At 30.5% G+C, this 12,222-nt stretch overlaps 1 protein-coding gene across 5 annotated transcripts in view; it reads left to right on the top strand.

Annotated features, from left to right (window-relative positions):
* Nucleotides 1–12,173, top strand: part of LOC106463606 (pantothenate kinase 4-like) — a 59,354-nt gene extending 47,181 nt beyond the window's left edge. For all 5 annotated transcript variants that reach the window (XM_022391137.1, XM_022391139.1, XM_022391134.1 and 2 more), the window contains 5 exons: nt 540–627; nt 5,063–5,267; nt 6,001–6,155; nt 8,511–8,680; nt 10,234–12,173. In XM_022391137.1, coding sequence (XP_022246845.1) covers nt 540–627; nt 5,063–5,267; nt 6,001–6,155; nt 8,511–8,680; nt 10,234–10,444 — 829 coding nt within the window. In that variant the 3' untranslated portion in view covers nt 10,445–12,173. The remainder of the gene's footprint in view (nt 1–539; nt 628–5,062; nt 5,268–6,000; nt 6,156–8,510; nt 8,681–10,233) is intronic.
* The last annotated feature ends 49 nt before the right edge of the window (nt 12,174–12,222 follow it).

Below are 12,222 nucleotides of genomic sequence, written 5' to 3'. Positions count from 1 at the left end.
ATGGTAAAAGAGGAAATAGAATAATGTTTTTTCTTATACTTAAATTGTGAAATTTGATGTGGATGTTTGCACTTAATACTTGAAAGGTACAAACTGTTCATAAGATTAAAAGCTGTGTTTCTACTAAAATACTTTAATAGCCTATGCTTTTGCTAACATATGTCATTTAGAAAAAAAAAGCTTTTTCAATAGCTTTTATTTTTGTACTTGTCATATACTTTTTACCTTGCTACTAAAACACAGAAAAACAGTAGTGATAATAAATCCAGCTTTTCTTGGTGACCAAAGTAAAAAAAAAAGTACTTTGCTTGTAGTACTGTACCTAAATTTACTCTTCTGTTACTTCTATACAAAAGTCACATACTAGGTTAGTGAGAAAACTATTTTATACCTTTTTTTATTGTAAATTTATTTTGATTTTTTTTGTAACCAAATAAATTATTTTATAATGAAATTCATAATCAAAAATATATTCATTGGAAGTGTTAATTTTTGTAAATTTTTATTTTGGGTAAAAGTTTATTCTTTTTTGTTTTTAGTGCTTATGGCTCTCTGACAGTGCGTAGTTTGCTTGATATGAGAGAACACTGCTTAAATGAATTTAACTTTCCAGACCCATATTTACAGGTAAGTAATTTTATTTATTTTTATTCTTTTCTAAAACACATTCATCAAAATGGGTAATAAAAGATGTAAGTGAAAACTAACAGTTTTTATGTCAGGTTTTCGTGTGAATTTGAAGTTATTTTTAAGTTGTTTGTCAGGTAATTATACTTACCTATTTGTAAAAATGTTTAACATAATTTGAACAGTTTCTGTAATATTCTATATGTAACATAAGCTCCAATACAGTTATTACTTCTACATTACAAAAGTGATTACTGTTATAATACAAGGAAACACATTAACAGAGTTAATCATAGCCCTCTATTTATTTATACTATCCTTTTGTCACTTATCTGTGGTAATTTTATAATAAAAAAATCATCTCTACAAATTGACATGTCTCACAGCACAGTGCACCAGCTGATTAGCAATCTTTTTTATGTATCTTACATTTTCTTTCTAAATTTTAATTTTTCCTTATCTTGTACCATTTTTCACTGTTTCTCCTTTGAATTTTTATTAACTGATGAGGCCTTTCCAGATTAAAATTATTAATAGCTATACTTTCACAATTCTTAGGATCATTTGATGATTTTTATTTTTTGTTCTGGGTTGGTGCAAAATTCCTTTTTGAGAGAGCCAAGCATTGCTGAGTGGTTAGCATGCCTAATTGTGGACCTGAGGTTCTGTAGATCATGTCCCATTACAACCAGAAGAAAAATCACATTCTGCACTTTGGAGTGATGGGTGGTGTTCACTAGTTTCCTTCTCTCTCTAGTTTATTACTTTAAAGTTAGGGAACCACTAATGTAGATAGCCATTGAAGAGTGCTGTACAAAATTCAACAAAACAAACAATATTTTTAAGAAGAGTCTCCTGCTACTTGTTTTACCTTGTCTGGTCTGCAGAGCATCTTTCAGGTGTTGAGTGCACACCTGCATATCATATTTCAAACTTCAGGGAAAATAATAATCCTTTATTTCAATGACTGTAACTCAGAAATATTTTATAATTGGTATTTTGTCCTTTGGTAAAATGTAATTTGCAAAGAAACTGTCATCTCTTGAGAATATTATTATTATTATCCATGTTTTATTTCTTGCATGATTTAACTTTATTTCTACTGATTTTATCACTACAGCTTTTATCACCTGGTATGAATATGCATTCATTGTGGTGAACAAAAGAATTAAAACACTATACATATGATATACAGTTCTCTTTAAAAGAAAACTTTGTCCAGTTTTTTCTATTTGCTCTTGTCCGGGGTTGCTGATGAGGATTGTAATTTCTTGAAATGGAGATAATTCAGTGACACGTGGTGAAACAAATGGTAGATTAGGCCCCATATTTATCTATTTTGATCTTAAACAGCTTGACTGCTTAATAAATATGAAGCATAAATTAATAGCATCAGTGCTATACATTCTTCAAATCATGTATAAATATAGATTCACTATAGTGAACAAAAGACAACTAAAAATACCATACTTTTCTAGATTGTTGTTTTTCAGTAGGTTTTTGATGGAAAAAAAAAGACTTATCTATTAACCCCATTGTATCTGGTGTTAGACAGTAGTATGTCTGTGGACTTACAATACTAGAAACATGGTTACGATACCCATGGTGCGCAGAGCACAGATAGCCCATTGTGTAGCTTTGTGTTTAACTTCAAACAAATCGGACATGAAGATAGACACTGTCATGGCATTAATGACTATTTGCCTACAGTCAACTTACTTTCAGTACAACAAAGATTTCTATGAACAAACAGATGGTCTTGCCATGGGATCACCACTCTATCCAGTTTTAAAAGACATTTTCGTGGAAGACTTTAAACAGGAGCCATCTTATCTACAGATATAAAACCAAGTTTTTGTAGGTTTTGGTGACACCTTTGTTATTTGGCTGCATAGTCATGAAAACTTACCAGCCTTCATAGAATATCTTAATTCTGTGGTCAAAAGAATCGATTTCACTATGAAAATAGAGAAACAAAACAACCTACTGTTTCTTGACATGCTTTTCAGCAGACTGAAAGGACAAATTACTACATCTGTGTACAGAAAACCTATCCACAAGGACAGATACCTACACTTCCAGTCCTATCACCCCACTTTGATAAAATATGGTATAATCCAAAGCCTGAACAACAGAGCTGCAAATATCTACAATGAAACATCCATGAAAACAAAATGCAAAAACCATTATAGAGTGTTTTAAACAGAACAGCCATACCTCATCTTTCATCACCAATTCCATAAAAAAAGACACAACAGAAATAATAGATAAGAGGAACAATACTATTACTATTTAACTGCCCTACATGCAAAATTGAAATGAAAAACTCAAACGTATAGCCGTATATGGGACAAGAATAAAAGAACACAAAGACAGCACGACTAATGAAAACACAAAATTCAGCCATTACAGAACATACTATGTCAACTGGGCCCCAAATAGACTGGGGCAAAACTAGAATCATCAGTTGAGACAAATTTTGGGAAGTAATTAAAATAAAGGAATCTTTTTATGTCAACACAATTAAACATTCATCAAACAGAGACTCAGGCCTAGAAATTGGCAATGTATGGTTACTACTGGTTGAATCCACACTCAGTTGCTCCACTAGTCAGAGGCAGAAACAAACAACCAATAAAAATACGTCCTTCTTAATTTAAGTCCTGCAGTAAGCTCACACAAATTAACCCGAAGACGATAGGTGGAAAGACTTTCAAAATGTTGTCCTTTATATTTGAGCTGCATAAGTAGATTGTATAGTCACCAATATACTTTTACAAGTTTCTCTAATAGGCAGTTGCCACCAATTTCACAGTCAACTCAATATGAATACTGTGCATAAACTATCTGTCAAAGAAAGATAAGTATTGTTTCAAATCAAACATGTCCTGGTGGTTAAGGCACTCAACTCAAACCTGAAACTGTGGGTTCAAATTACCATCACTGAACATACTCACCCTTTCAGCCAAGGTGGTGGTATAATGTGACAGTCAATCCACAATTTGTTAGTAAAAGAGTAGCCTAAGAGTTGATGGTGGGGGTGGTGTTTACTAATTGCATTCCCACTAGTCTATCATTTTTAAATTAGGGATGGCTAGTGCAAATTGTCAGTGAGTAGCTTTGCACAAAATTCAAAAATAAATAAACAAATAAAATTCAGTTAACAGGTAAATTTTGAAATTTCTGGATTTTATTTATGTTTTGGTTAAATTAATTAAAACACATAATTTAGGCAGCATTTATTCCATTTATTATAATACTAAGGTTTTTTTGTTTTTTTTATGCTATTTGTACTTTATCATTTCTTGGTTCTTACATTTTAAATAACTGTCTTAGTTCATGAAATATTGTATTGAGACTATCAGTAATGTTAACATGTAGTTAACAGTAGTGGTTTCCACTAAAGATAATGTATTAGTTAAACTACCAGCAACTAGACCTTTCCACTCAATACTACAGCTCATCAAACAACTAGTTACTTGGTTCTCAATCAGTGCTCGAGTCCCAAAGAGAAGTGCCAAAATGCATTCTATTATTTCAACAATAGTTAAATAGTAACTAAAAATAATCTACTTCTACCAGTGTTTTTTCTTTACTCCAAGAAAGCTGAAAAAAAGATACCCAAAACAAAAATTAAAACAAGTTAATGAAATGGAAACTAAAACCAAAAAAAATGTTTAAAGACTAGTGACATTGAAAAACTATTGTTTCTGTTTGGAAAACATTTTTCAATATTTTATCCACTGTTAGTATAGTAAGACTAATCAGCTGATTATACTGTGCTACAAGGGTGTAAATAATAATGACTCAATGCGCTTTGGGTGTAACAAAGAAAAAAAGATAAATGTAGACAGAACAGTTTTGCCATTTGCTTCACCAATAGTGTGTATTAACTCATTTAAGAATAGGATTATTTATCTATTTATTTGCTTCTTTCACATGTAATGTTTATAGAGCCTAAAGGGAAATGTAAATTGAATCACTTTTATGGAAAATGCTAAACACACATATACACAAAATTGACAAAAAATACTAATGTTTTGTTCCATTTTATGTGCTAAGAGATATTCTACTGTAAAGAAGATTATTTATTTATAAAGTGCCAGAGGGCCATTCCGGCTACCAAAATAAGTGCTTAAATGGAATTTCTGTGAATTCCTCTGTGGCTTCAGGGCTGGTTTCAATGCCAACTTGTTAGTTTAAATGCAAAAAGAAAATCTCACAAAATATATATGAATGAAATGCTGATCTCTTGAGGCATATAAAAACAAATTGTCTAAACTTCAAAGACTTTTGACATGCCATGGAAAACCATGCATGTGTTAATACTTGAGCTATTGTAGCTCATTCTGACAAAGCAGTTCATAAATTCTGATTACTTTAGTGTTTATTTTGTTCTGAGTTCCTTCCTCGATTATGTCCTTTTTCCAACTAGCAAAAGAGAATGGAGAATGAACAAGCATTAAAGGTACTTAGCCAAAAGTTAAAAGAACTAGATGAAATGACATGGGAGAAGCGCCAAGAAGCGCTGGTGGTGGGACTTCTAGCAGGAAATGTTTTTGACTGGGGAGCAAAAGAAGTAGCTACCTTATTGGAAACGAGTGATTTTGGTTTTGAAGAAGCACTTGGAAAACTACAAGGCAGGTATTTATTATCAGTTTTGATTTTATATATATATTCATAATTTTTTGTGTATATTTAATTTTTTTGTAACTCATAGTTTTGTACCTGAATTGCTACTGTTACGCTGCATATGAGTGTTATTAAACTACTTGTAATGTGGTGACTTGGAGGTATTGAATGAACATGAAGCAGAAAACTGTGTTTAATTTAACTTCACTAACTAATAATACTGTGGAAACATTCCTTTTAATAATATCTACTAACCAATTTTGCTTAAGCATGTGTTTATGTTTTTCCTTATGATATTACTGCTAATTTTCATAAAATTTAACAATAATTATCATAAAAAAGAAACTAAAATAGCAACAGAATAGTGTATTTATATGCATGCTTTTTTGTTGTGGAATTTTTTTTCTTGCTCTGTATCAGTATGTTATTGTTATTATGTAAGTACATTTAATATACTTCTCTTACTAGTAGTACTTGCATATTGTTATTATTATTACTTACCTTTTATGCTTGTATTTATTAACTTTTTACTGTGATTTCTGTTTTGTTAAAAATATGCTCCTGTATTATATTTTGGTACTTAGATGATGGGTGGGATTATATCCATTTATGGAATACATTGCTCTAAAACATCTTATATGCATAAGTTGATCTTCATAAACATACTTGAAGCAGTGTTACTTGAAGATGATTTTTTTTCTAAGTTCTTTACAATCATAAATTTGTTTTGTTGTTTCTTAGCTAGACCATGGCTTTGTGACAACTTAGACCAATGGATTGAAAGGCTTAGGAACCATTCACATAAATGTGCTGCCATCTTTGTGGATAACAGTGGAATGGATGTTGTTTTGGGTGTAATGCCATTTGCACGGGAGCTGATTAGAAGAGGTACTAAGGTAAAATCAGTGATAATGTTTCTGATTTTTAGTAGTTGACTAGTATTTTTAGAACTAAATTTTCATGAACCTGGTTGATAAAAGTGTGATTATTTATCATATGTATGGATATGATAAAGTGAAATGCTAAATATATAGAGCAAAATGTATCTTATTTTAGAATAGGCAAAAGGCATATCTTGAAACTTTAGACACATTTCTAGAACTAATGCTTAAGACTGGCAAAACTTGTAAAATGTTTCATGTTTCTGTGTAATTAATTTCATGCTTTATAAAGTAAGCAGGAAACATGGGGTTATTTAAAAAAGATACATACTAGAATGACTAAAGTGCAGACAGTTAGACCAGAAATGGAAAAATAAACCTTGATGGCAGTCGGGTGGGGGGGCTGTTGCAGTAGTAGTGAAATTTGAAAGGCAAATTTGTTTTGTTGCTTAAGAGCTATAATAGTCAACATTATTTATACATTAAAAAGCCCTCCATGTGCTCCTTTTAATGATACACACACACATACCTATTCAGTAATGAAAATACTTATGGAAACACCCAAGTGATACACATATAAGAATACAAATGAGTAATGACAGTTAGATGGCAGCTTTGTTGATGACACAAAACATTATCAAAGTAAATATAAAATAAAAATGGATAAAAAATAAAATGCACTAGTATACTGTGAGGTCTTTGCTTTCAAGTTACACTTTTGTTTTCATGCTGCCAAACAGTTTATCAACATGTGCTTGTGGAATGTTGTTTCAAATGTTCCTGTATTACTTCCTGTAATCCAACCAAGTTTTTTGGTCACTTTCTGATCACACTTTTTACCTAAGCCTATACAGCTTCATGAATTCTTATACGGGACGTTCTACCATCAAGATATCATTTCACCACAGTTGCTGTATGTTTAGGGAACATTTTCTTGCTGGAAGATAAATTCCAGCTGATGTATCATGTTCCTAAGGGAATGATGTGATGTATTAGAATGTGCCAAGGTGCCATCAATTTTATATACATCACAAACACCATTGGTTGTAATGTAACCCCAAACTTGTACTGATGTCCTACCATGGCTTACTGTAAACGTTGTACATCCACTATGATATCATTTTCCTCTCTGCTATTCAAACAATTCAAATATGATTCATGTTTAAGGAACACACATCTTCAGTTTTGCTTATTCCACTGTTTGTTATGATTGGATTTCAATCCCAGTAAAACTGTCAATGTATGAATATACTCTGTTGCAATCAATTTTAACACAATAAAGGAGTGACTTTTGTGTAGTATTTGCTTTTTGTTACCTTCTTTCCTTACTTGTTACACACACACACACACACACACGGATTTCAGTTTAACAGCTGAACATCACCACTAAGTTACAGCATAATGTTACTGATTGATTGATTGCAGACTTGAACTTACTTGGTATTCAGACAGTTTTAAGGCATTATGTTAGTTGTTTTTTTTGTAATTAGTGATAACTAGTTTACATACTTAAAACAGATCATGCCATTTACATACTTTCTGGTTTACCAACTCTTCATCCATATTTAAGATATAATTATTTTTACTGTGTTTCATTATTTCTGTAGTCTCTCTAATATTTATAGCTGTTGTATTATTCGGTTATGCCAAAATAACAGTTTTTTCCCCACTGGATGACAAATCATGTTTAATTTGCATGTTCAGCTAGTGCAGAGTTTTCACTTTTGTTTTAACATTTCTCTTACGTATATTTATTCCAAATTTCAAATTTCTTCTAGGTTGACCAATGTATACACAACCACATTCACATTCAATTTTATAAATACCTGTTTTCTCCATTAAATTGACTTCATCTTTAGTTTTTGTTAATATTTGACTAATTTTATTAAATTGTCTATAAATTAGAATGAGTTTTTTGTTTTTTTTAAATTAAAAAAAAATTTGTCATGACAAACATATAGTAAAATAAATATTTCCTTTTTTATCAAATGTTGATTTTAGTTTACTTTTTTGATCATAATTTGTGATTTTGTTAAAGTTTCTCACAGTTATATCAACAATATTAGATGAGAAACCTCTATCTAATGCTACATATTTGATTAACAGCAGTTTTTTTTTCTGGATTAGAACATAGCTTTAAAGACACATAGACATAAGAATAAAAAGCTGACATTTTTTATGACTTCGTGTGACATGATTCTTGGTGTGGTGGCATGATAACAAAAAAGGTTTATGACAGACAGTAGTTTCTAACTTATTTTTGTCTTTCTTAACTAATATGACCAAAAATGGTAAACTGTTATTTTCTTCAATTTCATAAGTAAATTCAATAGTAGGTTCCAGACTATTTAATAAGTTATTTCTGGTTAGGTTATTCTTTGTGCCAATTCCAAACCAGCTCTGAATGATGTAACAGTTCAAGAACTGAATGTTCTAATGCCGAGGATTGGTGCTGTATGTGACGATATCCAGCAAGCTTTTACTGAGGGTTCACTTGTGGTGGTTGATTCAGGTCAAGGATCACCATGTTTAGACTTAAGGTTTGTAAGATATGTTGTAAACAATCCTGCCAGTTTGACAGTAAAAAAAAAGTGTAAAAATAATGTAAAGATTAATAGACTATGAATATTAAAAAAAACACTAATACTACTACCACATCACAACATAGATACATTTTTAAAAAACAGACACATTACAGTTTTCTGATAGTATTTGTTCTTCCACATGTAATAATTATTATACATTGATCTTATTTTATTTAATGTTCTAGGGTCAAAAAGTTATTTGGACTTTATTTTCTTTTATTTGATCATGATTTTATATCCATATGATTCTTACTGATTTAGTAAAAACCCTTAAAATTAATTGATTTGAATAATATGAATATATATATATATATATATGTATATTTATATACACACTTATCTTTTGCTTCATTATCTTCACGCCCCCCAGTAGCACAGCGGTATGTCTGCGGACTTACAACACTAGAATCTGGGTTTCGATACCCGTGGTGGGCAGAGCACAGATAGCCCAATGTGTAGCTTTGTGCTTAACTTCAAACAAACAAACAAACATTATCTTCACATAGATTTTGTTTTTACCTCTGACCCCATCTTTCAACCCATCATTAACTTCTATTGGCTAGATATTTTGATAGATCATGAAATATTGTATAATACTCTTCTGTTAAAACTAGTTTGAACACTCAATACTGTGAATTTGGCATTGCAGTATATGATGAAGAAATTCTAGCTTTGTTTTACTTTTTTCAGTAGTAGATTCAGTTGTTTATTTTTTTCTTTAGGAAATATTATAAAGAAGTCAAAATATTCAAATAGAATCATAATCTATATGAAATTTTCTAATAGTTAGGGTAAACAAACATGCTGAAATAACATTTATAATAATTTTACTTGCTTATGTAAGAAATTGTTTTTGTATATAAAAGCATCTTCTCTGTCATTTTGTTCCTGTTGACCTTAATGACCTGAAATTGGTGTCATCCAGTTCACTTTTTCTAAGTATTTCAATTAGAAAAAAACTTGAGTACTAACTCAGTTTGTCAGTGTTTCTTTAGGTTTCATTATAATCATGATAGATGCTAAACTTTGTTCTTGCTCATGTTTCATGAAAAACTTTTTCTTTAAATTGCAAAGTTTTTTCTTTCTGTAAGCTTGAGGTCATTGACGTACAAAATTTTGTCAATAATGGTACGAGTACAATTTTTTATATAGTTTTAAAGAAGTTAGGCAAATAATATTAAATACTATTATGAAAACTTAGCATTGCCTAGTTGTAAGATAACCTTCAACAAAGTACTATTAATGATAATTGAGGATGGATAGTTTATCTGGACACAAGAACTTTATAGTTACACCTGTTGTCCTCTAAAACTTGTTTTTAATTTGATTTTGATGAGATAAAATATCATACATGTATATATAAAGAAATGAAATTATTGAATGCTTATGAATACAACACTTTGTGTAGTTTTTTAAAAATTAGAATTTGATAATGCACGTTTGGTTATCTATCTCATTTTTTTCATATTTATTGTTCTTTTTTGTTTACTGTCTTTCCAACATATTAGTCGTCTGAACGTGAAGGTAGCTGAAGAGATGCACCATCTTGGGACAGATTTGATTTTGTTGGAAGGCATGGGTCGTGCAATTCACACTAATCTGAACACTATGTTTACATGTGAAGTTATCAAAGCAGCTGTCTTAAAAAACCGGTGGTTAGCCAACAGACTTGGTGGAGTCATGTATTCTGTTATATTCAAGTATGAAAGACCATCTTAGCAATTAGTTACCTTGTATTTAACCTGATCTCTAGAACTGATGGTTAACCAACAAAATTGTTGGAGACCTTACTGTTTCATGTTCAAATGAACATCTTGCTGAAGTGTCATTACCTGATGGTTAACTGAACCATGGATCTGGTGTTTAGAGACAGAGTCTCAGACATTAAATGTTTTACAGGAAAATCCATCCAAGCGATCAATTACCTTGTGGTTAACCTGAGATCTAGAACTGGTGGTTAGGTAGCAGACTTGTTGAAGATTTTATTATGTTTAAGTATGAAACACCTTTGAATCAATTAACTTTCACATTATTAGCATTAGAACTGATGATTACTTAGCAGGTGTGATGGAAACATTTACTTTTTTTCTATGAAAACACATCATTATTGTTAGTTAGCTGGTGGGTAACATGGGCTTTAGAACTAATTTTTTCCTGATAGGTTCAGTGGAGAAAGGTTATGTTAGCCAATAAAAAGAAAGTCCTAGTGATTGATTACCTGATGGTTAACCTAAAATCTAGAACTAGTAATTTGCTAAACAGACTCAGAAGAAATGCATTAGAAGACCTTCTTAGTTACTTACTTCATTATTAGCTTAAAATTTTAGGATTGATAGTTAGCTACTAGTGCAGTAGAAAAAAAGAAAAACTATATGAAATTAAAATGATAAAAAGCAATCCAAGGAAATATTTAACTTTGGTTTATATAAACTTTTCTTTTCAGACATATAAACTATAAATCACCATAATAATTAAACTTCTTTTATTGTGCTTGAGATTCAAAAAGGACCTGATGGAGGTTTGAGTAAGGTAAATAAGGCAAAACAGACACACTGCTTCGTTTTCTCTCAGTTAAAACTGTTATTATTGATTATTTGTTATGTAAAAACTGTGTGTTGGTGAATTTCTTTGAATGAAATGCAAGATAACTGGCTACTGATAAAAAAAAAAGTTTAAAGAATCCATTCAACTTTTATAAATCATTTGCAAAGGTCTTTGTTCCAGTTCAGTTTTAAAAATCTTATATGTTAATATATAAACACAAAGGTTTTGAATGTTGTGGTAGGAAAGTTCTGTGGCATTATTCAAAATAATTTTAATGTGAATGCAGTAGATTTATCTAGATAGTTTTGTCTTTTCTCTGAACTAAGTTTTTTACGCTCATTATTAACAAAATATAATATTCTAGATGTCAGCTTTCTGTTGCAATTTAATTATGAAATGTTGATGTAATTTTATATTTTGCTGTTACTTATTAGTAGGGTTATATTGATTGAATTACAAAGAAAATGTAGAAACAAGTTTATGAAGTAGTTAAGATTAGGAGTTTGGTTAATGTGAATTTGTACTTAATTTTTGTTAAAACAAGCATTATAATTTGCTTGTAATTGATAATGCATGTGTATCGGTTATGTTCTTGCCTTGTTGTTATAATAGATGATATATTGTAATATCTGAAATATTGTAAAGTTTGAAACATGAAAAATTGACATTAGGGTAAATCTTGTTGAGTAGGAGCAGTAATATTTTGATTTTTGATCATCAATTTCAATTTAAGTATAACAGTAACACATGCTTAGTTTGCAGTACATCTTTCATATAAACTAGACTTGGTATAATTCTAACCATTATAGCAAACAATAGGAAACATACTTACTGTATTTTTCGGAATATAAGACGCACCCTTATTTTCAAGACAAAGTTTTTTGGGAAAAAAACGCTACAGTCACATTTGAAAGATTTTTGTTGAACAAAAAATTCAATTTGATACTTTAAAA

The sequence above is a fragment of the Limulus polyphemus genome, unplaced genomic scaffold (genome assembly GCF_000517525.1).
Source record: "Limulus polyphemus unplaced genomic scaffold, Limulus_polyphemus-2.1.2 Scaffold1444, whole genome shotgun sequence".
Classification (NCBI taxonomy): Eukaryota; Metazoa; Arthropoda; class Merostomata; order Xiphosura; family Limulidae; genus Limulus; species Limulus polyphemus.
This window is presented reverse-complemented; position numbering and strand designations above follow the sequence as displayed.